This window comes from Takifugu flavidus, chromosome 19, assembly GCF_003711565.1.
Source record: "Takifugu flavidus isolate HTHZ2018 chromosome 19, ASM371156v2, whole genome shotgun sequence".
Lineage (NCBI taxonomy): Eukaryota > Metazoa > Chordata > Actinopteri > Tetraodontiformes > Tetraodontidae > Takifugu > Takifugu flavidus.
This window is the reverse complement of record NC_079538.1, coordinates 7,154,611-7,179,811: the sequence shown is the minus strand read 5'-3', so window position 1 is coordinate 7,179,811 and position 25,201 is coordinate 7,154,611. Positions and strand designations below refer to the sequence as shown.

Sequence of the window (25,201 nt, the reverse complement as noted above, 5' to 3'; positions counted from 1 at the left end):
GAGGTTCGGGACCCTGCTGAAGCGGGAGGCGCCGCCGGTTTCAGGCGCGCTGACAGTCGGCTGACCAGATAGGAAAGCTCCGCGAGGGCCCGCTCGTTCGCCTCCGTGATGCGTCTCGTCTCTGCGGCGGCAGCCGCCGCCGCCTCCTCGTGCTGCTGAATGATTCCCTAAATCCGATCCAGTCGGTCCAGCTGGGACAAGTTGTGCGCTGGGTTCATTACTGGCCAGATCGTACTGTCAGGAACCAGATAAGAACCCAAATGCGACACACGAGTCTTGCTGAACACCGCTTTATTGTCGGACACAGACAACAGAGAGGACTCACCGGGGAGCGAGCAGAACAGAATAGTCGGGGACAAGCAAGGTCGAGATCGGGCAGAAGGCAAACAGGAATACGCTGGAAGGTCATCAGGAACGAATAAGGATCTGGCACCGAGTGAGTGTGAGGCTGGAGAATATATACTGGTAGATGAGTGAGAGCAGGTGAGTGATCAGTGACAGAGCAGGTGTGTGATCAGAGGGTGTGGAAAAGAACTGAGTCCATGGGCTGGAGCAGGGTGTGACAACTACATACATAACCCCCCCCCCACACACACACACACACACACCCTACACCACACACACACACACACACACACACTTGAAAGACAAGTTTCACAGATCCCACCTATTTGGTGAACTCACAAAGAAGGTGGGACAGCTGAAAGGTTTATAACCCAGGAACTGAGGAGGTCCTCAGACATCAGGGGAGAAGAACGCTGATGGGCAGGTGAGACCAAAGACACTTTCAGCACTTTCGATTTTACAGATTTTCAGACGTTCCTCTTTTTTATCCTGCAGCATCCATTCAGCGACGATGGCCAAGTACCACTTAGAAGTGACAACCGGAAATCAGAACTATTCTGGAACGTTCGACCAAATATTTGTCACCTTAATTGGAAGTGATGGACAAAGTGACAAAATCCAGCTCAACATCTTTGGCATCGGACGGGGCTCCGTAAGTTGCACGCTGCATTGGACATTATTCCTCAATAGTAAAGAAAACAACACTGAATGTATCTCCTGAGCAGTTTAACACTGGAGGAAGCAGTTGTTGCAGAGGTTTGTTATATTTCCCCTCATTTCAGACTTGGACTCACGTCTTCAAGACAAAATCTCCTTTGGGGAAGCTGCTGATGCTCAAAGTGACAAAAGAGGCCAGATGCCTGAGCGATGATGAGTGGTACTGCTCCAAAATAGTGGTGAAGACTCCAGAGGGAGAAGAAATCCTTTTCCCCTGTTATAGATGGATCTCTAACGGAGAGTTGGTGGAGCTGAGGGGGGGGCGAGGTCTGCCTTAAACAAAGCAAAATGACCATTCAATGAGGCCAGGTTGGATAAATGTCCTCTTCCTGTTGCAGCCATGAAGGCCTTTGAGGATGATCATCCTTTTTTGTGCGATCACCGTCAGAGAGAGCTGTCCAGGAAGAAGCAGCTTTACACGTAAGTCGTCATGTGTGAAGCGGTCGTTTTGTGGGGGTTGGGCTTCCCGAAACAATCGTTGCTGGGCTCCTTTGTTTTTAGATGGAGGACTCTGGCCGAAGGATTGATGGAAATCAACGGTTTTACCGACGTCTCCCAGATCCCGTCTGAACTCCAATTCTCTGATTCCAAAGAAATTGAAATTATGTCCACCAAAACCATAATGTGAGCTCACACAACTGCGTCACAACTCTGAGTCCTCATACGGTCCGTTTCTATGTGTCGTTGAGTAAAAACCTTGTGGAGCGTTAGGATTTTATCTCCGTGTTTTTCTTCCATGTGTGCATCCTTCTCCAGTCGGACTGCAATGGTTCTCAAAGGCCTGCTTGGATCTGAGGAAAACTGGGAAAGCCTTGAGGACATGCAAAGAATATTCAGCTTCAGAACTACACCAATGTCAAGTAGAGTTCAGCTGTGCCACTACTTTCACTATTCTGCAGCTCATTACGAGGAATTTTAACCATATAATTGGATTTTCAATGATGATCTCTGCTGCTGCATTGTCACGGCTAACAGAATCACTCTTTTATGGATAAAAAAGTATTCAAATTGAAATACTGCTGGCCATTCTTTCATATTTCATGTTTGTTCTTCTGGTAGAGTACGTGGCAGACCACTGGAGGGAGGACGACTTCTATGGTTATCAGTTTCTGAACGGAGTCAACCCCAACATAATCACCAAGTGCACCGTGCTTCCCACAAACTTCCCGGTTACTGAGGAGATGGTGAAGGCGTTCCTGGGGGGAAGCTCCCTGCAGGAAGAGCTGCAGGTGTGCGAGATGAGGGGCTTTGCTTTGGGACTTTTAAAAAGGCATCCGCTTGGTTTGGTATGCTTTCCCCCTCTTCTCAACACAGAAAGGCAACATCTTCATCTTTGATGCCAAGAAGGTGGACGGCCTACCAGGGAGAGAGCACGAAGGCAAACCTCTGCAAGTGACCCCTGGGCTCTGTTTGTTCTATGTGAATGCGGAAAAGAAACTGATGCCCATCGCCATCCAGGTATTTTCCTGAAAATGAGAAAATTCCCAAATTTTGAGGCTGAAATACGTTACTAAAAGAGTTCCTCCTTTTGACATTTCCAATATTCAATAACCTTATAAGGTTTTAAACTTAGTGGTGGACGACAGAATAGCTTCTGAATGGATTCTATACATATGTGTAATCATTTAAATATGTATAAAATACAAGATATGTAGGTAAAATATATCTTATCGATATTTATGGTGCAGTATAAAGCTTGAATCACTGATGACCTTTCTATTCTACCTAGTTACAACAAGAACCATCTGAGACCAACCCCATCTTCCTGCCCAGTGATTCAGAGACAGACTGGTTGCTGGCCAAGTTTTTCATTAAGAATGCGTACGCCTTGATGCACCAATCAATCACTCACCTCTTAAGAACCCACTTCATGGTGGAGGCCTACATTGTTGCTGGTCTCCGATGTCTCCCTGAGATTCACCCCATCTACAAGGTATGAGTGGAGAGAGGAGGAGCAGCCTGTCAGTCTTCTCTGGTGTTGAAGAAGCTGGGTGTGTTCTTTGTTCCACCTCTAACATTCTTTTCTCTCTGTGTTCACAGCTCCTTATGCCACACTTCAGGTACACACTACATGTAAACACCGGAGGCCGTAAAAGTCTGTTTGGAAGTAATGGAGCCCTGAGCGAGGTACCGTCTTCTACATCAATTATAATGGATATTTCCTCTGGAATCAAATCGCATTCCATGTTTTTGCGACTATAATTAGAGTTCACTTGGATTCAACGGAATAGTGGAGCTCATGAAGAGGGATCTCGCTGACCTTCACTACAGCTACTTCTTTCTCCCCGAGAACGTCCGTGCACGAGGGCTGGACTCCATCCCCAACAACTTCTACAGAGATGATGGCCTGAAGCTGTGGAACATCATTAGCAGGTCAATCTTGAATAGCAACAGATGAAACGTGAGGTTTCGATGTTTTGATTATGTGGAGGTTCAAGCGTTGATTTTGGTTCACCAGCTTTGTGACGGCGATGGTGGGCTACTACTACCCCACCGACTGTGAAGTCACAAGAGACACCGAGCTGCAGGAATGGATCAACGAGATTTTCGTACACTGTCTCTTAGGAAAGAAAGAAACAGGTACAGTAAGAACGATTCACCCTTTATATGTGTTTTATCGCTAATTGCTGTGAACAATCCCACTAACAGGTTTCCCAGAAGCCTTCACCACCGCTGAAGAACTGATCAAGTTTCTGACTATGGTGATCTTCACAGTCTCCGCTCAGCATTCTGCAGTCAACAATCCACAGGTATGATCACTCATCAAAGAGGGAACGGTAGGATTTGTTAATGAGCTTTGAGGGAACATATGAAGTGCCAACCCGATGCCTGAGGAAACAAAATATGAGCCTTCGTTGGAACTCACGCTGTGCTTCCACCTCTGTGGCGTTTTAGTACGACTTCTGCTCCATGATGCCCAACTACTCGCTGCTGCTGAGGAAACCCCCCCCAACCACCAAGGGCCAGTCAAGCATGGAGACCGTTTTGGAGACACTTCCAAATGTTTCAGAGTCAATTAATTTTGCCACAGTGACGATTGTTCTTACAGGCAATTACACTGACAAGGTAAATTTGCAAACCATTAAAGTTTATCATAATGACTGATTATTCCGGGAGCCTAATTCACTTGTTTTTTTTCTTCATTTGGACAGATTTACCTGGGTAATTACCCTGATGAGAGATTTGATGAAGCGACTCCTAAGCAAATCATCAAGGAATTTCAGGCCCAGTTGTCCCAATTGAGCAAAGAGATTGCCAAGAGAACCGCGGAGCGGAACCCCCCCTACATCTACATGGATCCCACTCAGATTGAGAACAGCATTGCAATGTAAAGATCCCTTCCACTCATGACGCGGCCGTTGAAGCAATGTCTAAATCCTTTTGTTTCAAATCGGTGAAAATAACGTTGGCATGAAGTTGCAGTTAGTCCTGTTTTCTTTAATCTTTATGCAGAAACTGAACCATTTTCAAAAGAGAGGGGTGGGTCTTTAAATACAACAGACATATATACTGTCTTTATGGATCTTCTTAGAATGAAAAATAGTGTCAACTGATGCACATTTAAAGGTTTAAATGGTAGCTCACCATAGCTAGCTGTACTTATTTCTATCTGGGTGATTTGGTAATCTAACATATGTCGGTTGTGGTCAAATAATGGTGAATAATTTGGTGGTTGGTTTTAAGAGCAGTTTTTTTTTATCTTGATTAGCCTTGAATAACTAACACGCAGGTTGGGAAACAAATATATTGGGACAATCGTGAACACTTGCATCATCAGTTCTGGACTACTTTCATACTATACTATACAAAAAAAGTCCTAAAAATGCTCGTTCTTTTCCCCCTGAACGACCTGGAAAGTCAAATATGTCTGTATTTCAACTCTAAAATGTTCCTGGCAGTAACCACAGCAGAATCCACGTGCATACTTGTGTCACTGATGTGTCCAATCTGAAATAAAGTTTTAAACCTCGACTCTCATTTATAAAGTGTGGGTGCATTGTTTGTTAGAAAGACGCTCAGAGACAAAGCAAGTAGAATATTACATAAAGCAAAATTAAACTCCTGTTAAACGCCAGAACCCGGTAACCTATTTCAATTCAACTCCGACAGGACAGGACAGGACAGGACAGGACAGGACAGGACAGGACAGGACAGGACAGGACAGAGGGACAATAACGGACATGGCTCCGTTAACATTTTAAACGTCATCAGTGCCACACAACGACCCAACAATTGCTTTCCTCCCAGGCATATTGGACAAAAGTAAATATCTAGAAGTAGGACGGCCGAGTCCACCCTTCTAAATGTCCTCATGTCCCCTGCTGTTCTATTTTTAGCCTCCATCTGGGGCTTTTAGTGAGGCAGGAAGACGAGTCTTATTAACTGTAGGAACACCGCAACGCTGATGGGAGACCATGTTATTCAGGTTCGGCGTCATTCTCACTCCGGAGAGTCCAGACGTCGAGGTCCTCGTCTTGGGTTCGCGACTGGAGATGGGACACTGGGACCCCGACAGAGCTCTTCCAATGGAGGCTTCACGCAAGCGGCCGTCGCCGCATGAACCGTGTCTGTGGACGGGCGACGTTGAGCTGGCAGCACCGTGTCAAGACACGCTGTGGTTCAAGTTCCTCAAAAGGGTCGGGGGCACTACTGTTTGGGAAGGTATATATCTATAATATAATCTTGGCTAATCGTGTGTACCATTAAATACGTGTTTTGGAGACGTGTTAAGAGAACTATAGCGTTTGAAAGTGAGGAAAACAATAACACATGTCCGCCATGTTTCTTGGATATTGTAATTCGGCTAAAGCACCACAAGGTGGCGGTAAAAGCCACGCCAACAAAATTCCACTGGCTTGAAATAGTGTTGGTGTGTCTAAAAGGTAATTTTTAATTTGCTGGTGCGTGTCTTTGCTTACTAACCTCCATAGGCTGCCTTTTCTGCCACCAGGGAGCGGCCCCAGCCATGACCGATGCTGTATTTATGATGCCAGGAACATTGTGGATGGTGTGTACTGTCACCCTATTGGACACTGGATAGAGGAAACAGGACACACTGATGAGATGAAACACACAACGCACTTTTACTTCCACGTTGCTGGTCAGAAAGCCATGCATTTCTCCAGGTAACGTAAGGCAATTTAAATAATCGTGACTTCATATTTCCACATGGTCAGTACGTACTTTTCAGCACTGTCCATCCAGTCGTGCTCACTGCTAAAGGACCAAAGGAAGATCCCAAAAGTAGTGTTGCTTGGAGGTGTACTTTGGTTGTTGCTACTTAAACAAACAGAACATCGCTGACCTAGGATCAGCGAAGGTTGCCCCTACCCCAAAGTTCAGTTCTTACGTTCCCCAACAATTTTATGTGATGGCAGAAAACAGGAAGAATTGATTCTCCTTTCAAAATCTGTTTATTATATTTAGTCAGACAAGGATGTGATGATGGTTCCACGAGACAGTGCTGCAGCACCCGGAGCTCTGCCAAGATCGTGCTCGAAGGACGTGACAGGAGAATATGAGAGGTTAAATGGACGTCAGGCCCACTGCCACGGAGATGGCAATAAACACCCGCGTGTGTGCAGCAGCCACTGGCGAGGAATTCGGACACACAAAGCTGTTGTCTGGGTCGGTACCGTTGGAGGCGAACGTTTTAAAGCCCACTCCAGCCCCCGCCACTTCATCCTTGATCCACGTCTGAAATTCAGACACTCTGGAATAGACCTCAGGGTAATCGGGCCGGTCACAACGTTGCCCGAAAACGGCGACGCCAGCCTGGATCCACACGGAATGCTGCATGCACTGCAAAGGTCCTCCAGAGTAACCCTTCAAAAGCACAACACCTTCAGACAGCTCGGGTCTCCCCCTAATACTGTAGGGAAAGTTAAAGGCGGGGGAGCGATGATGGAAATGATGGTGCAGAGTGTTACCTGACACGCTGCCTTGCCTTCTGGCCTCGCACAAATCATTTTGTCAGTGATGGACTTATTTGCTTGCAAGTAGCTGCAGCTGCACGCCGCGTTTCCGACGACAGGGACGCGGGCCTGCTGCAGCGGGGGAGGGCCCGGCTGGGTGTCTGTGGGGAGAGTGCCCATCCCAGTAAACACGCGCCGGCCTCAGGATAAACAATCAGAATCTCACTGAACGTTCTCGCAGTGGAACACGAAAGCGGATCTCATGAGTTTGTGTCTTTATTGCAGTGAGACACTTTGAGAGGAGATCGTCCAGAGTGTGATCTAATAGCCCCCAGGGATTTTCTCAAGTATTGGCAAATCCTTTCTAAGTGAGCGGAACCTGCGGGCCAGCGGAGAGAAGCCAACAAAATGTCAGATGGGTTCATGAGAAATGCGCCTCTTACTTAAAAGGGTTAAATACAGACTCGTTTATGGGCGGCCGGTCTTGATTTGAGGGAGCAGGTGGAGTATTGATCAGATGCTGGTGCTGGGTGGACAGCTCAGACATTACTCACCACTCTTATTATCGTTGGCCCAGCCCGTGACCCAGCAGGACGCGGGGTTATAGAACTGGCTGGAGTTACTGGCCAGACAGATGGGGCGGATGTGGTCGCTGAAAGTGACGGGGCTCTGGAGCTTCACCAGGGCGATGTCATTGTCAAGGGTGGTGTCGTTGTACTGAGGATGGATGATGATCTCGGACACGGAGCGCTTCACCTCGTACTTGTTAGCTCCATTCTGGCTCTGTCTTCCAAGGTAGACGACCCAGGCACGGGAGATGTGTCTGGAGGAAGAAGAACAAATGGCGTCTGTTTGTCTTTGCATTATATTGGACGTATAGCAACCTCGCTGCAGGATTCTTACTGTATTCCCTTACATTTGGAGGCAGTGAGCTGCAGTGAGTATCCACTGGTTGGTAATAAGTGTCCCTCCACAGACGTGGCCATCCACAAAACTCAAATGCAAACTGGCCTGCCAGGGCCACGCTCCGGCTGTGGCATCGGTACCGTTTGTATTCTCAGATACTGTATTCAATGGTGCCTTTCCACAATCTGACAGAACAGAAAGAACTGGGTGCGTGAGGGCAGATGGAGAGGGGTTAGAATTTAATTGACCTTTAGTGTGTTCGTGTGCTTACCCAGAGCCACTGATCCTGGAAAAGAAAGGAACAAAATCACTTGCAGCTAATTTGACTCCACAAATGTGATCCGTGCCGCAAACTTTGTTCAAAGAATGAACACAAGGTGGCACTAGTGCTACAGCCCTTTTCCCTACGGTCATGGGAGGACTGGAGGCTGCTGCAATATTATTTAATTTAGCAAACATCGCTTTAATTACTGACGTGCAGATGCAAAAGTACGGCTCATCAGCACAACCTGATCTAACATGAACTATCAATACTCCGACAAACAGTTGGTGATTGATGGGTGGAATTATATCAGCTCTCAGCTACGCCAGCCCAGGAGGGCATTTGATGAAGGCGACAACAGAAGACAACATTCCTCTGGTTTTGTCCAGTATGATCACATTAGCTGTTACAAGTATCTGGAACCTTAAATCAAACTTAAAAAAGCTTTCCATTATGGGCTGACTTTGGTGGTAGAGTCGTGATACCCATTATACTACCTGGATTAGTGGAGAGAGACAGCAAATTAAAGCTCAATTAACTCATTTTCAAGGTCCCAATAGCTTTAATTTGGAATTATTACCAAATATATTCATTATATAGAGCTGAGCTATTATTATAAAAGCTGACCTTCCCCAGTGAGGACTGCACACATCAGGAGGGTCCATCCAGTCCAGGATGCCATGCTGCACGTTACTTCTGTCTTCATCAGACTCACAAACTCGGTCTGGTTCACATTTGACTTTGTTATCTCATTTCCCACTCATGCAAATTCTGTTTATGGTGGCAGGGCCTCCGTTTGGCTTTTGTAAACACCTCAGGCACAGTTAACAGCACCTTTAGCCACTTAAAGTGCAGGAAATGACTAAACGGATCAGTTTAATTTAGTTACAAAACCCTATAAAATATTATAATTTGAGCATCAAGGTGATGCCTTTACCGTGCAATAGAAACCCAGAGCAGTGGTTGTGTGTCTGTTAGATATAGTAACAATAATAAGTCAAATAAAATACCCTCTTAATAAACCAGACTCAACCATCTCATTAGACCTGCTTATATTAAATCCTTCACAACTAAATTCATACAAGTACACTGAAGAAACAAGGCAAAGAGCAGACTTAGATATCAGCTTAACTACCTACTTCATCCTTAAAGCTTAGAAAACAAGCTTTTAAGAGCTCTTGGCAACAACGTTCTTTGAATAAAGAGGTTATTGATGAGCTGAAGTGGTCAAGCGCCGTATTGGCAGATGAAATCTATTATCCGGAGTCACTATTTTCCTCTTTATAAACTTGTTCCTTTTTATTTTGTTTTTCATTTAGATTGTTTGTGTGTTGCCACACAGTGGACATTAGCCTACAGCACTGACTCAGTCAGACACAGATCATTGGTTATGATGTGTTTACAGAAAAGTTTAGGCCTCCTTAATCTTTCTGGTTTTTCACAGCAAAGCCACAACCGTGACTTCATCACCATGCAACAGTCACATGAGGTCTATCCATCCCAGTACTGCTAATGTTACTGTGCCCAATGCTACAGAAATACTGCAAAACCACCCACACTATGGACTACAACCACCAGAGACTCTTAATGCTTTTTCATATTTCGTGTTTCTTATTTGTGGATTTTTGGCCTGTTCAGTTTCTAAGACACCACACAGCAGAATTTGTCATCGGTCCGGGTCTTTGGAGTGACCCCAAAGGCCTAGAATGTGGCGGATGAGAACATTAAGGGAATAGGAGACAGAGATGAAGATTAAGATTGAATGGTGAGAATAACCCGACTGAGGTGAATGAGGACACTGACAGAGGAAGACGAGGTGTGCTGCACAACAGCGATCCACTTCAGAAGGGCTGCTGAGACAACATGAGGGTGTGATTAAGAGCCTGCACCCATGGTCCTGTTTATCAACGCTGGATGACACTGCAAAGTCATTTTCGTAATTTCACCCTCTGTGATTAAAGGCATATTATGCAGGATTTGTAGGTACCTGGTTTTACACTAACTCATAAAAACAATTGGTATAAGGCGCTCCGTTTAAATCACACTGACAGTAAACACAGAGGGAAAACATTACGCTCATTCAACATCATAAACATCCTGAACTCATTTTAGTGCAGTAAAAAAAAGATGATTTTGTTACAAGTTATAAAATGAAGCCTACACTCAGCAGAGAGTTCATACTTTTTTAGACTTGTGTCCTTTGTTTCAGAGTCCACAAGGGAGCCCCTGAGCTTGTATTAAGTGCTAACTGGCCTGACTTCCTTTGGTTGTTCCATCATCATAAAACATATGGAGCCCTGGTTGCTTTTGTGTACAACCTAAAATGTGGATGTTAAAAAAAACATATTACCCAGCATGCCTTTGTGTTGAACGCCACAGGTTGATGGTTTGCCAAGCACAGTAGGAATGAGCCTGTTCAGACTGCTTGTTTGGTGGCACCAGCTTTGACTCTGTGTCCAGAGATCTGACAAAGCTTATGTCAAGGGCCAGAGCACAGTTGGAAACACTCTCGTGTTTTCCTGATAAAAGCATTTTCAATGCGTATGCCAGACCTGAGACACTTGGATTTGCAGATGTTTCACAAACTAAATCAGTTTTTGCCGAAGTGAAACGTCACCTTTTTTTTGTAGATGATGAATGCTAATGAGAACTAAATGAGGTCTCCTTAGTCCAGAGAGATCTGGAAGAAAATGAGAAGGGGCAGGTCATTAAAATATCAGATCCAAGAGGCTTTTGAAAGATGACAAAGAAACCCAGAGACAGATGAAACCTTCTGCCTATTTCTTGCACCTTTTATTAGAAAATAAGAGAGGGAAGAGCTGTTTGTTAAAGACTATTTTAAAATCAGAGCAACTGGGACGTAGTAATTTTCCCTGTCACTTAATGCTTGACCTTAACATTTGTACGAATTATCATCATTTTGGAGGCTTTACCTTGAAAATGAGCCATAAAGCTCAGCTATTGCATGGATTTTACTAATGGGACTGAATGTGTATGAAACATCTAAAAATAAAGTATTATTAATGTGTTTGTGGCCTTCAGGGTGCTGCCCCGTGTCTGGCTCGGCAGCTGTCCTCGACAGGTGGAACACGTGACAATAAAGATGAAGCATGAATTGGGAATCACTGCTGTGATGAACTTCCAGACGGAGTGGGATGTGGTAAACAACTCCAGTGGCTGCGCTCGCAGTGGTGCAGAACCGATGACTCCAGAGGTCATGATGGATCTGTACAGAGAGAGTGGCCTGGCCTACGTCTGGATACCCACACCGGACATGAGCACCGAAGGTAGGAAGGATTAAACAATATAACCATCAGGCATTCAACTTCATGATAGCATTTACTGTAACTAAGGCCAGGAAAGAGCCTGTTACTGTTCCCATGGCATGACAAACATCTTTTGACTATAAAATGAGTCAGCTTAGCTTGAGGATCAGCTCAAATTTACATGGACAATTCATCCAAACTCCCTATTTAGAATGGGGTCACCTTCCTTTAAAATTGTTGTGTGCTGTTTGGATCCATTTAAAAATGTGAGTTGAAAACATTACCTTTGATTTAATGGCTCTGGATATCTTCTCCTCTGCAGGTCGGATCCGGATGCTTCCTCAGGCTGTCTTCCTGCTTTATGGCCTCCTGGAGAACGGCCACACTGTTTACGTCCACTGTAACGCTGGAGTCGGCAGGTCCACAGCGGCGGTGTGTGGCCTGCTGATGTACGTCCTGGGCTGGAGCATGAGGAAGGTGCAGTATTTTGTCGCGGCCAGGAGACCAGCTGTGTACATCGATGAGGAGGCTTTGGTTAAGGCTCAGACAGACTTCACCCAGAAGTTTGGACAACTCAGATCCAATATTTCATTCAGCCTTACACACAGTTGAAATATTACCATCGTGATAATGATGCTCTGAACTAATGTCTCTTGTCAAGCAGATACTTGAAACACTTGAGCTAAAATTGCCTTGAAACCATGACTGTCAATCAGAGATCCTCTGATGTGAGCAAGTGTGGATTTGATTTTAAAGGGAACCGTCCGTCTCCGCGCTGCAGTTGCCACTGCAACATTTCATCAAAGCAATACACCAATATCTCCCCCTTTCTGTCAGAAAAGTATTTATTTCCATGGTAACAAAGGATATACAGTGTCACACATCTCCCGAGCCTTTTATTGCACGTATGATGAGACGTGATTGGATCACGCTATTATCGGGAGCTGTCTGGAATGACACAGGTGAAAAACTGCATATAGATACAAAGTTTTGATCACCCACTTTACTGCGATTCTACGTTCTCCCTTTAGAAATCAGGGCATTAGGATGCACCGGTGTGAACTGTTGTGTGTCCTTGAACATGTTTGTTGTGCTGCTGTTGTGACTTTATGTTCAAAGTTAATTGTAATGGAATACAAGACACATGACTGCATATATTGTTGCCTACACACCTGTTTATGTGCACGCATATGTAACAGGTAAATCTGTCAATCAACCGCTCTCACGTCTACGCAGTCAAATTAAGGTAAAGTAATTATTTCCAGAGAATTATTCTGGGGATTTAATTGTCTTTTTAATTGCTTTTTTCAGTCTTAATCAGAAACACTTACAATTAAGTTTCTGTTTTATTTTTATGTGGCGTCTGTAGCTCGGAACACTTCCCAGGCAACACAACAGAGAGCCACAAAAACATCTAAGGCTCTGCAACACGTGGGTAGCAACACAGCATTACAGGCGCCCTCACAATGCAAATGCTTTTTTTAATATAATAAAGCCGAGGCTGTAATACTTCAGGCTGTATCCTTCAGCAGATCTGCGCCTCAACACTGAGCTGAGCTGTGGAGCCAGATCTTCTGACCTCATGGTTTGGTTTTTACTCTGGTACGTCAGCTGTCAGGCCAGTGTAAGATACTGCTGGCAGTTGTAATTACTGCCTTCATTCCTAATGATAAATAACTGCACATCATCAGAGGACATTGCTTTTCATCTCAGCAGACATTAAAGCGCTGAGGAAATGAGGAGGTTATGAAGTCTTTGACCATTTCCACAGCCACTCAGCCACTGCACAAAGTGGCTTCCCAAATAATCCATCTCTTCAGTCAGAACTACCATTTTCCCCTTCATCTTCCCCATTTTCCCAAACATTGCTCGGTGTCAGCACTGATACAAGCAACCGTATCTGCGTCCCACCGATGGAGTCGTGAGGGGATCAGCTCGCCCTGCTCCAGAGACAGATGTGTGTCCAGAGGGAAACAGACGCACAACTGATCACAACACAACAGTGTACTGTATATTAAGATAGTGTTAAGCAAGTATTAAGTGGTACAATTGTCATCACAATATTATTGTAATTACTACTATTTGTAACTACTAGTTGGCTATTGTGTAACTGTACCAAAGTTTGGTGGAGAAACAATACACCGAGGGAAGGAAGGAAGGAAGGAAGGAAGGAAGGAAGGAAGGAAGGAAGGAAGGAAGGAAGGAAGGAAGGCAGGTATAGATAGAGAGATAGATAGAACAATAGCTGGATAAAAATGTGGACATTTTTCTGTTTGACTCTTTCTGAAAACCAAACAGGAAGTTCAATAAATGCCGAAACAGGAAGTTGTGTCACCTTAAATACAAATTGATCGTTTCTGATTTTGATTTGTTTCACCGGTAATATAATTAAGCTATATGGTGTGTTATATTTTTCTAATCAAAATAAAAGGATTTTCACATCAATCAAGAGTGGGACATAAAAACATAATTTCACCTAAATGATTTATAATATCCAATGAAGAAAGGTGGCTTTTGTGTTAAAGATTTAGGGCTGAGCTCCAGTCGCCTACATTAGTATTATTAAACCACTGACTGGCTAAGTGCTTCAGTCTAGAGCAACCCGACTTCTCATCTCTTTTCCAGCTCATGTCTCAATTTGCAATTTCCTCCGATTGCGGATCATCAGACATGGCGGAACTTTATATTTTTTTGTAAAATTTCCTCAAGCTTTGCACAAAAAATGTAGCTATTTATGTAGCACCTTTCTACTCATCGTGGCTACTAAAGTACTCGACACTGCTGATTTACATTCAGCCAAAAAGGAACAACAAAGGTGCATGAACAGAATATTTCAATCAAAACTGTGTGTGTGTGTGTGTTTGTGTTTGTATTGTGTTTCAGCCTCTCATTCGTCATAGGCTTAAAAAGATTGGACAGGTATATCTCTCTGTGAGAAAAGCTCATTTACGGAACGTCCCAGCATGTAATTAAACAGGCTAGCCTTCAGTAAAAGAGTATAGATTGTTTGGCCATGCATAATAAGCATGACTCCAGCTAATTTCCATACCTCAATCAGTAATGCCAGTAGCCAACCCTGACAGTCCAGCCCTCATGGTCATGGTGAGATCATTGGAATTCTTTGCCATCTGCTTCCAGAAAGGTTTGCATAGTTAAACATTATATAATTTTATATACTAATTTACTATCATAATAAATATCATACTTTTATAATGATTTTCTTTCTATCTTGCATTTACTTTTACACCAAAACCAATTCCAAATGGTAATGAAGGATGCTTGCGGTCATGAATTTCTATCTGCCCGTCTTCATCTGCTCACAGAATGTTCCGTACTATTGATTCACTTGACCTGTCTTTTAAAAACACATTTCCTCCTCTCTCCCTCTCTCTCTCTCTCTCACTCACACACACACACACACACACACACACACTACTTCCTCATATAGTCCCTCCTCAAGCTGGCCGGTACGTCTGTGGTGCTGCAAGGTTGGTGGGAGGAGGAAGAGGACTAATTTTACATCACATTTTCCACAGACTGTTTCCACATTCACAGAGACAAAAGGGCATTGGCCTTATTGACAATTGTAAATTTAAACCGTTGCATGCAGAGATAGTTTCAAGCAACTTGAGCTCAAACTCAAATGACCCAACTGACCTGCAAAGGACAAGTTGACCACAGTTCTTCCATTTTTGTAGAACTTGAAGAAGCCGTTCTTCAGCAGGTAGCAGGTGAGTCTGACTGGTGATGCTGCTGACTGTTAAAACACATGCAGACTAAAGTGGAAACAAACAGAAAGGAGCACAAGCGTATCAACACCTCAGCAGAAGTAATTTAGTCTGGTCTCTGTGCTGCGAACCCATTTTTAAAGTGATGTTCCTGATATATGTACTGATGAATCTGGCTACCAAAGGCTAACAGTGACAAAACCACAAAGTTCATCATTCATTTTCCATCTAAATGTGTCATCTGAAAGCACAGTGAAGGTTTGCTACTTGCAGCTGAGTGTCTTTAAGTCACTTATGAAAGCAAACACAGCTTTTGCTTCCTCAAAATAAGAAAGAATTTTACATTAAAAGCTATGACAATTAGCATTCTCAAGTTTCTCCCAGCTTAGCAAGTGGTGGAAAAGATAGCAATATGAAAAAAAAGAAGTTCCTCCTGACTTTTTTAATATGCAGATAACATTTTAAAAAAGGTCTCATATCATATGCTGAGCTTAAACAGTTTTCATTTCCGGTGAATAGAAACTGACTGAAACGTCTCCATTTATATACTGATAACAATTTGGCAGATGAGAAGCGTAATCCATATTCAATTGATCTGTCAGGTTTGATGGCTGAATCTCTGAGCCCGCATCAGTCTTTCATATATTGTCTGAGGGTTTTAAACAGATCACGACGGCTGAGGATATTGATGACGAGAACACATCGGACACGCGCGCCACCCAAACTCTCCCAGTTAATCTGAGCAGCCATGACTGTGTGCAGAGCAGATATTATTCAGAGGGTTTAAGAGAAAAAGGAGCTGACAGCAAATGGAGGCTTGAAGCCTTCGGGCTACAACATGTGTATCAAAACAGTGTTGCAGCAGCACTGGTCACACATCACACTCTTTCAACGCTTACATGCTGCTACGTGAAATTATATTTTACGACTGTAGCAAAAGAGTAGGCTTGGAGAGCTAAAAATATCACGAGCACATCCGAGTATTTACTCCAAAACCAGCTTGATTGAGATAAAATGTCATTCTTTTATGATACGTACCTTCCCATGCTGCCAGTGCTTGCTTATGTTCATATGGCACAAACATAGAGCCACCATGTGCACAGGCGGGGGTGAACTTCAACAGCCCCTTTAAAATACTCAAACATGTTATTATCGTTATATATTCTTGGTAAGTCTTGGCTTGAAATGAGAGAGAAAATGAAACAACATCACCCCTGGTGCATCCTGTTTCTTTGTGGTAACGATGCATTGACCCTCCGACCCCTCAAGCACCTGATCAGATCCTGCAGCACACAGAAGAGGCAGAAATGATATTTCATTGAGCCGAAAACAATCAAAAATCACTTCCTCTTCTTAATTGCCACTGGCTTCCTCAGAATAATAAACAGGCCAACAAGGGTCTTTAGGAATAAGTGAAGGAACTATAGTAGAAATGGGCATTGTGGGTGTGTGGTATTTAATGGGTAACGGTTAATCAACTTATGAGTTTTAAAAATGCATTATAGTGCGAGGGAAAGACAGTGGGGGAATAATCAAAACGTTACCACTGTAGCATTCCAGCAGCCTCTCAGAGAGAAGTCAGACAGGGTAAGAAGCTACAGCAAAAGAATTATGGGATGGGATCAGAGCAAAATATACAGAGCCCTAAGCCTTGATAGGATATACTGGATTTCAGCATCTGATTAAAGCGGGAGTGCATAATATTCCCCCAGCTGACACTTTAGCAATATTCCCAAACTTTATTACTTTAGAAGGTGGGGAAAGAGTTGTCCAACACAGCTCTGGGCAGCTCTAGCCATTATTTCTGATGGACCTCCAGGGCTACTCAGTTTCCCATGACTGCCTATTATATTCCTTAGGAGTGGGAGATGGAAATCTGTTGCAGGCATCCAAAGGATGCATATTAAAGATGGGCCGCAGCTCAATCTGTTCCAATATGTGCTGCAAACATGGTGATAATGTCAGTTTGTGGTTTTCTTTCCAGTCGAGCATGATTTTTAACATATGTAAAGGAGTCACTATATTTTATATTATTTCAAAGGAAACACATTCACTGTGGATTCCTGCACACCTGAGCTGAGGCACAAATGAAATCCTCTGAATGTCAGGGGACGGCGAATTTGCTGCTGCCCTCGGGTCAACAAGTGGGTCTCTTTATTCTGAATGAATTCAGCTCTGCCTGTCTGATGCGGCTGTTTCTAATTCCGTAACTGTGATTGCCTCTTTAGATAAAACCTGTGCTGCTCCACTCTGCGGCTTCTTTGAATTCATTCCACCTTGAATAATTGTGCGGGTCAAAATAACTGTGGAGGAACAGAATATGAAAATGGCTTAACCTCAGCTGAAAGCATTTGAGTGAAGTGGTTTATTTAGAAAGGCTCAATGCCAGACAGGGGCTCAGTCTCAACCTATAAAATATGCACATCGAGTTTTTTTTTTCCTTCTTGGAAAATGCTTCTTCCTTATTTGCTGTAAAACCCTGCAACACAATTTGGACCTGTTAAATCAGCACAGGCTAATTTGTTTTTGTCATTAATGGAATATAATACGTGGCTTAAAATGGGTGCAGGTTTGAAACAATTGTTATAAATTCTACACAAGCCTGTAGGCTACTGTCATGTTATATTATATATTTCTAATGTCCTCCACCATTATGCCCAGCATGGTGAATCCGTGAAACCCGTGATACGTGTGCTCATTAGATGATTTGTCAGCATGTTCATTAGGAGTAGACGGTGCCTGCAGGGCTGAATCACATGATAACTCTACTGCCGCGTCTGTCCGTGTTTTGATTCCAGCCGATGCTGCTTTGGCTGATCACGGACTGTAATCAGAGACTCAAACCCATGCTTTAATATTCACATAGCAATCTGCATCTGTAATCTGCTTGTGGTGTGTTCCAATTGTTTAGGGAAAACTCTAAGAAAGGCTGAACAATATGCACACACCTAAAATCGAGTACAATGCTGCAGATGAGTAACTTCTTAAACAAGGCACCACAGTAAATTACGACATATATTCTCCTTCATGTAAAACATTCATCCAGATCTCTTAAAGTGAGGGAGTTCAGGTAAATGGAAGTGTGGTTTATTTATACAACACACCAGTGTCAACAGGTCTAAAAGGCCTTGCATGGTTGCAGACTAAGCCTGGTCTTTTATAAAGGGAGCTCTGGGGCACCTGTCTGACCACACAGCTCAGGACATTCAGCCGCTCATGATTACTAGAATGAAAACACACAAGCAGCTTCAAAGAGAGAAATGAACATCGAATAACAGTGACAAGCCTGACGGGTAATCTTGGTAATCTTGAGAGAGCACAGCAAAGGGCATTCAATATGTTTCTGCCTGGCATGTGTAAATATGGAGATGGGAGGTGGGGGCGAGCATGTTCTGCAGGTCCCACTTCTCAAACATTGCTTCTTTTAATATCTTTTTGATATTAATACTATCTTCTTACAAAAATACTTACACACGCACACAAAATGACTTTAAATCACAAGAGCAGGGTATAGCTATATTTTAGGTCCCAAATTTTGCACCATAAATTAAAGAAAGCACAAAAACGTCATTATTTTATATAAGAAATGTTTATCCTTTTTTCCTGTATTCCAAACTACCATAAATCTAGCTATTTTATGGTTTATACCATCACACACGCTCAAAATGTGAATCTTAATGACAAATAATTGGTTTACAGACACCATTCTGCTGGAGGAGGACGGCTTCTGGGGTGCGTCTGTGACATCAAATCATCTTTTGCTATGGAAATGCGCAGCAAGGAGATGTGAGCCAATCAAATTTGCATAAAATATCTGTCAACAAAGCAGGGGAATAAATCACAGGCTGCGTTGTTCTGCTGTACACCCCAGATATGTAGCTAAATATGCTAAAACTCTAATATAGGGCAAAATATGAGGCGATATGAAGATCAGAGATGGAGGCAGCCTGGCTAATCTGAGGAAACACTGAGCTCCAATTCATTATCAAGCATTTTTGCTGAGTGGTTTTCTTTCTCTCTTACATCATCACAAACACTAGTTTTGCCAACTTCCTGCTGTGTTACTAGCTCTGCATGTACTATGGTAATTAACAAATTAACCTTTATGTGACGATGCTTGTCAGCGTGCTCCCCTAACACGTCCATTAGTTTCATGCCAGCCCTCATCTGATATCTGAAAGTAAAGTACACAAACTCTGACCTCCAGCTACTGAACAGATGATTACCCTTTATGCACAGTTAGCCTCTGCTTCATTTCACTACTTGATGAATTTTTAATTACAGTGCTGAACTTGTGTTCTCAAAGCTTTCACAAGAAACCTTATCTAAGCTTTCCTTTGGGTGCCGATAGTCTGCAAATTGAATCCTTCCAGGTTTTGTTTCACTTTGCCACTGCAAAAGAGATGAACTCAGGCAAAAATGGGGTCAATGAAGCTCCTAAAACCCCCCAAAGCTAATGACAAGGAATGATACAGTATGGACGTCACAACTGAATCAGTGATTTATGTGTGGCTTTGTTTCACAAAGGTTGAGTATTACGGCCTGGACCTTGAAAATAGACCCCAAAATCCCATTAAAATCCTATTTACACTAAATTAAAGCAGATTAGCCAGTTCATCATGAATATGTCCACATCTCATGGATCTCAAAATGAAAAACCTTTAATGATTAAATATGACCGAAGAGAGCCTGTGCCTGCTTTTTTTTGGATCCAGCCCAACCTTGTGTGAGGACGTCATGTCATTGTCATCTGGGCAGGTTCTTCAGGTCAAGGACAATGATAATGGGCTCTATGGGGGGGGGGTGCCCTTGAGAGGGCTGGCAGCCTGTCCCTGGTTTATCCCGGCCGCTCACCTCTGTCTGCTGCGACTAAGAGCAATGATGGATGGCTGACTCCGTTTTGCCAACTCACCCCTGCAGTGATTTCAAAACACAGATCATTAAAAGCATATAAACCTAAAATGTACACATTTGATCATTTACAAATGCTGAAAGATGGCAGCTGTTGCCCAAATCTGTTGGGCTAAAGTTGACTGAGTGAAATCATTCATGTTGCCCTGCAAAGATCTGAAAAACAGCCTTATTAGTTGGAGCCAGACAGTCACTCGGTGCATTTTCAAAGGTTCCACAGCCTCAGACCTTAGAGAAATTACTGGAAAACATTTGGTGCAGTTATTTTTCTGCCACCATTAAAAAAAGACGGAACAAACTGCCTTTGGCAGCTGAGAAAAACTGATCTGAGCTGTCAAAAGTCAAGAAAAGGTTGCCACGGAAGTACAAATGACAAAGCCTAGGACCTTGAAACTTGACTAAGCTTTTCAGATTTGATCAAAATCTGGCGATGACATAATCACACTGGCACAAAGCAGCAGCTCAATAAAACATAAATTAATAATGGAAATTTCATAGACAAACAAGGGACTTGCGATAAAACAGCATTGAGAACAACACAATACAAAGGGAAGCAATTAAAACCACAGCATTGATTCGCTTTATCCACATAAAACAAGGCCAGTTGGAAGACATTTGCATGTGGGCACAGTTGTGATCACGCAGCTTATCCCTCATCAGCAGGGAGGAGATGATCCATACCAGAGCAGGCTGGTTCCGATGATACCACGGCACAGTGCTGCTATTGTTCCTCTGCTGATCTGGGAGCAAAAACTGGGCATTTTGTGGTCCAAGCACCCTCCTGTGAGGGTAACCTGGTTTCCAATTGCAATCTGTGTCAAACAGAAGGGCCCAAATTAGAGATAATTATGACTAAGACTACAGCAAAGAAAAAAGGATACAAGGAAACAGAGAGGAAGGGGAGGGAGGGGGAGCTGAACAGGATTGGATTCAGCTCCATGTATTTTGAGAGGTGGGTTGGGGAAAGTGGGACATCAATTTCCTTGGAAACTCATGTCATCCATGAATAATGGAATATAGATTTGAGAGGAATCAGAGGGTGAAATTCAGAAGACAAACCTCTCATTCTGCCGCATATGCCCTGCTTTGCTTGATTTAATTTAATGTTTCTTTAGAAATTATTAGGGCACAGAAGCTCTTTGCATTTGATGTCACAGCATCTGCAAAACCTGCAACCTAGATCATTCCGAGCTACCAGACCCTAAATTTAATGTCAAACTTCAGTCCACAAAGCCATGACGGGTGTGTCTGCAACCACCAATCCTGCCTGTTGCGTGGTGGCAGGTATTTCCTCATGATTTCATCACTCTTGTGTTTTCACCAGTTCAGGGATCATCTTTTCCTTTCACCGACGGGGAGTTTGGGGATTTGACCCTCCAGTCAGGCTCTTTTATTGGCCACTGAATACGTTCCTGCCCGTTAACTTTTGATGGATCAACACCTTAAAAATGAACGCACGCAGCAGTTAAGCACACGTGAGCTTATTTTAAATGACAATCTGTGGGCTAACCTAAACCGCTTTTGGTGGTAAAAAGAGAATCTGGACAGAATCTGGATTTTAATTGGCTCTTTCTTGGTGGATTGAGTTAAAATAAAATTAACAATTTTATTTCAAATGGAGAAAAACTTCCTTATCATCACCAGCCAACGACCTGCAGCCTGTCCCACTCCTAAAGTCGCCTAATCACAGGAATTCATTCTAATCAAGCTCGTGGATAATTCATTCCACATATTAAAGTTACAAACACGTAGCTGCTAGAGTAACAAAATGAGCCTTTAATAATTCAGAATGCTTTGTTTCCTCCGTCTACAGGACGTTGGTAAAGCATAATGAAGAAGCAAGCTTGACCTGCCAGCCATGGAAGTGTGCTGATCAGCACAATCCAACCCATTCCTGCGTCCACCCTGGGGGACATTTCAGGTAAATCTGCAGGGACATCAGGACGTCCTCTTGTCACATCCTGTCAAGATTTATGACCACTTCCGTCACTGCAGCTGTTGCCTCAGGGAATCACAACGATGATACACAAAAATGATGGTAAACACGAAACCATCGGAACACGAGTGTCTGGGTATCAAGGTCGTGTCAAAGGTCACAAAGTACATCCCTGTTCCAAGACACGCCTCAGGAAGTGACATCAGGCAGTCAGAGCTCAGGGCTTGTGAGGGTACACTGACTGGAGATTTGGGGGTTCTAATGAGTTTTCCCATTAAAAAGGAACAGTGATTAATTCTTTTTACAGATCCCCTGATTCTCATCCATGCCTGTCTGGGACCACGCCTGTCTGGTTTATATTTGCACGGTGCTAAGACAAGGCCATAAACATTATGAGCCTGTGTGGAGGTAACGGACCCCACTGTGATGGAGCAGTGAATTACTGGCTGATTTCACCCCTCCGCTGCTCTAATTTCAGACTCACAGAATTCAGTTTGTCTGAGCACACATCTGGAATGATCCTGTTAAAGAGGTAATTCCAGGCATTTCAGTTTAGCTTAAGCAGCCCAATTAACACTACTGTGCGTTAGCTGCTTATTGATTCTAATTCCATTTCCAGAAATACTGATTTTAATTGTATAAAGCACTGTGCATTGAGAAAGGCATGTGTAAAACATGTAGAGAAAGACAATATAAGGTCACTTTTTTTGCTTGAAGATGATAAATGGCTTTTTTGTTCAGTACTGACAGGACAGAAAACAAGTAAAACTGTCGATAAACAGGCAATTATGAACAGAGCTTCTTAATAGAATTAGACAATTTCAAATGAGAGCTGTCTCAATGTGTGGTTTGACCCGAGTTAAAAACTGGATAGTGTAGCAAGATTTACTTGCTGCTGTTTCAAGGTCAGACATGAGAGACAACATCAGAGAAAAATATGTACATTTCTTGGATCTATTTACTCTTACAGAGATAGCAGATGTGGTCACTAACATTAATGCGTTACATTAAAACATCAAAATGATGGAGAATCTGTCAGTTTGAAAGAGAAATTAAGAAATTGATATAACACTTAATCAGGTTTCACTTATTTTAATGGTCACAGAGCAATTTGCTGACAGAGGGGGAAAAAAGCCCCAAAACAATCCTTAAGGTATCCAAAATAAAAACCCTTCGTCAGTGCTGCCAGACTTAGCTACTTAAAAGTAATTGTCAAATGGTGAGCTAATATGGTGCTAATGCTAATTCACGTAGCAGCACCATCAGCATATTCTGGAGATCTTAAGTGCACTGGGGACAATAAACTTCAGCAGATTCGGGCTGCATGGGAACTGTTAAAGCTGGGAGGCTCATTAGGATAGGAGCTGAACTCAAGTTTGTGTGAGGTAGAACATTTGCATAGAGGAGCACTGTGTAAGCATAACACAGATCCAACTGCTGACAGAATACAAGCAATAAAACCTGTAACATTATCCTCCCGTTCTCATGACGCTGGCTTGTCTCACACTCATTCTCTCCTCTTTTGCTGACTTTGGGGATAAAAATGCGTTACCTGCACCTGCACCGGGTGGATCACGTGACGCCCCCACTCCTCCCTCCGCAACATCTGTCCCGCTTCCTCGGCCTGTGCCAGGGACGGCTGCCAAAGACACCCACGCCGCGGAGCCTAACCCCACCTGCCAAGCATCCGATCAAAGGCGCAGCTGTCATCCAGCCCTTCATGCCAGCAAATGCTGACGCACAAAAGAGGAATGGGATGGGAAGAGAGAAAATAACCATAGAGCATCATCAGCAACACTGGCTCATCCGAGCAAAAACGGGTTGTATCATTATCAGTGGTGGACTGCTAAAGTCATACAAAGAGAAACCAACACAGTTTCACCCTCACCAAAGGGCACAGATGGTGGTACTGTAGAGAAGTACACAGGATTAAGATTAGGTAGTTTACTGACTTACCTGTTTGGGTGATCCGTCATCTCTTTTCTCACCTGGAACCTGGGATGAAAAAACAAATATGGGGGGGAAAAAAAGATAAAACCACATCAATATAAATGAAAAGATCACGTTTAATGATGTGTGTGCCAGGTTTTACACAGGTCATTTTAGGGATCCGCAAAGGGGGGGGAGCGGTACAATTACCGTACTAAACTTGGATCCGTTTAGTAGCGTCCACGTTCACTGTTTAAATAGATTTATAAATTTAGAACTGTATCTATAACAGTTTGTTTGTGTTTCCTATACATAATATTTGGGAATAAAAGTACTCCTGCTACTCAAAACTAGATGAATTAGCTGACGAGTCGGTAGGAGGTTGGCAGCGTGAATTCTTTAAGTAAGTCAGTAAGTAAGTAACTAAGTAAGCAAGTAAATACCGTAAGTAACTAAGTAGGTACGTAAGTACGCAAGTAAGTAACTAAGTAAGCAAGTAAATACCGTAAGTAACTAAGTAGGTACGTAAGTAAGCAAGTAAGTAACTAAGTAGGTACGTAAGTACGTAGGTAATAATTAAGTAAGTAAAATTGATATTCTAAAAGTGACTTAAATGTAACCGCAGAAAATAGGGGGTTAAAATAACGATAATAAAGTCTTGGTGTCATCTGGGCAGGTCACTTGGTCAAGTAAGTGAATTTACCTTAATATTCCCAGTAGCTAAAGCGGTTAGCCGAGGCTAGCCTTGTTATTGCGCAGCGGTAATTTTACCTTACGCTGTTAGGGCGCCGACTAGCGGCTAGATGCTATTTTACAAAATATTTTTGCAACTACGTAAAACCTTTAATAAAAATTAAGTTTCCGCAGTTAAACGCTCTCTTTGAATAAATATTAATACATGAATAGCTTTTATTAGTGAAATGGACTAAATCCTGCCAATTGTGTGTGTATCACATGTAAAAGATGACTGTAGGAGTAGGCCTTGAATTATGAGGACATGCCTGAGAGGATGCTGCTGATCAAGGTTCCAGTAGTCTTTTAGGTTCAAACTGTTCATATAACAATGCTGTAACTACTTATTATCACTCCTGACCAGAACCCTGTGACCTGCTTTAACTGATGTTCTATCACCTCAGGATAGCAGGAGACAACCTGACCATCCATCCCCCATTTTCTCATATGCTCCTTTTGTATATATCATGCTTGTTTTATCCTGTGACGCTTATGCTTTATCATATGACACTTACGCTTATTGTAATCTTACATGTTTGTGTGCTAGTATAAAA

General features: G+C 43.1%; 3 protein-coding genes and 1 long non-coding RNA gene across 6 annotated transcripts; 3 read left to right on the top strand and 1 right to left on the bottom strand.

Moving 5' to 3' along the window:
- The first annotated feature begins 807 nt into the window (after positions 1–807).
- LOC130516481 (hydroperoxide isomerase ALOXE3-like) lies at positions 808–5,040 on the top strand. The gene is made up of 14 exons (XM_057017584.1): positions 808–997; positions 1,128–1,329; positions 1,401–1,482; positions 1,564–1,686; positions 1,819–1,922; positions 2,122–2,291; positions 2,377–2,520; positions 2,792–2,995; positions 3,103–3,189; positions 3,269–3,435; positions 3,521–3,642; positions 3,712–3,812; positions 3,958–4,128; positions 4,215–5,040. Exons 1-14 carry the CDS (start codon positions 857–859, stop codon positions 4,392–4,394), a joined length of 1,998 nt encoding a protein of 665 aa, XP_056873564.1. The 5' UTR covers positions 808–856; the 3' UTR covers positions 4,395–5,040.
- Positions 5,041–5,293: 253 nt separating this feature from the next.
- epm2a (EPM2A glucan phosphatase, laforin) lies at positions 5,294–13,856 on the top strand. 2 transcript variants are annotated; one of them, XR_008947496.1, is made up of 5 exons: positions 5,294–5,724; positions 6,014–6,188; positions 11,188–11,432; positions 11,734–12,657; positions 12,781–13,856. XR_008947496.1 is itself a non-coding variant. In XM_057017588.1 (4 exons), the coding sequence occupies exons 1-4, from the start codon at positions 5,478–5,480 to the stop codon at positions 12,021–12,023; spliced, it is 957 nt and encodes a 318-aa protein (XP_056873568.1). In that variant the 5' UTR covers positions 5,294–5,477; the 3' UTR covers positions 12,024–13,856. The 2 variants fall into 2 exon arrangements, 1 of the variants encoding a protein (XP_056873568.1); XM_057017588.1 differs by having other exon boundaries at positions 11,734–13,856.
- LOC130516482 (tryptase-like) lies at positions 6,458–23,862 on the bottom strand. 2 transcript variants are annotated; one of them, XM_057017585.1, is made up of 12 exons: positions 23,539–23,862; positions 16,352–16,422; positions 16,178–16,275; positions 15,069–15,187; positions 14,461–14,539; positions 11,696–11,919; positions 8,773–11,400; positions 8,155–8,169; positions 7,894–8,068; positions 7,532–7,800; positions 6,993–7,138; positions 6,458–6,888 (listed from the first exon to the last, which is right to left on the bottom strand). In XM_057017585.1, exons 7-12 carry the CDS (start codon positions 8,849–8,851, stop codon positions 6,589–6,591), a joined length of 984 nt encoding a protein of 327 aa, XP_056873565.1. In that variant the 5' UTR covers positions 8,852–11,400; positions 11,696–11,919; positions 14,461–14,539; positions 15,069–15,187; positions 16,178–16,275; positions 16,352–16,422; positions 23,539–23,862; the 3' UTR covers positions 6,458–6,588. The 2 variants fall into 2 exon arrangements, with proteins under 2 accessions (XP_056873565.1, XP_056873566.1); XM_057017586.1 differs by lacking the exons at positions 15,069–15,187; positions 16,178–16,275; positions 16,352–16,422; positions 23,539–23,862 and adding an exon at positions 14,617–14,770.
- LOC130516485 (uncharacterized) lies at positions 20,066–23,981 on the top strand. Its single transcript, XR_008947497.1, has 2 exons — positions 20,066–21,971; positions 22,294–23,981. It is a non-coding gene; the product is annotated as an uncharacterized LOC130516485 (long non-coding RNA).
- The last annotated feature ends 1,220 nt before the right edge of the window (positions 23,982–25,201 follow it).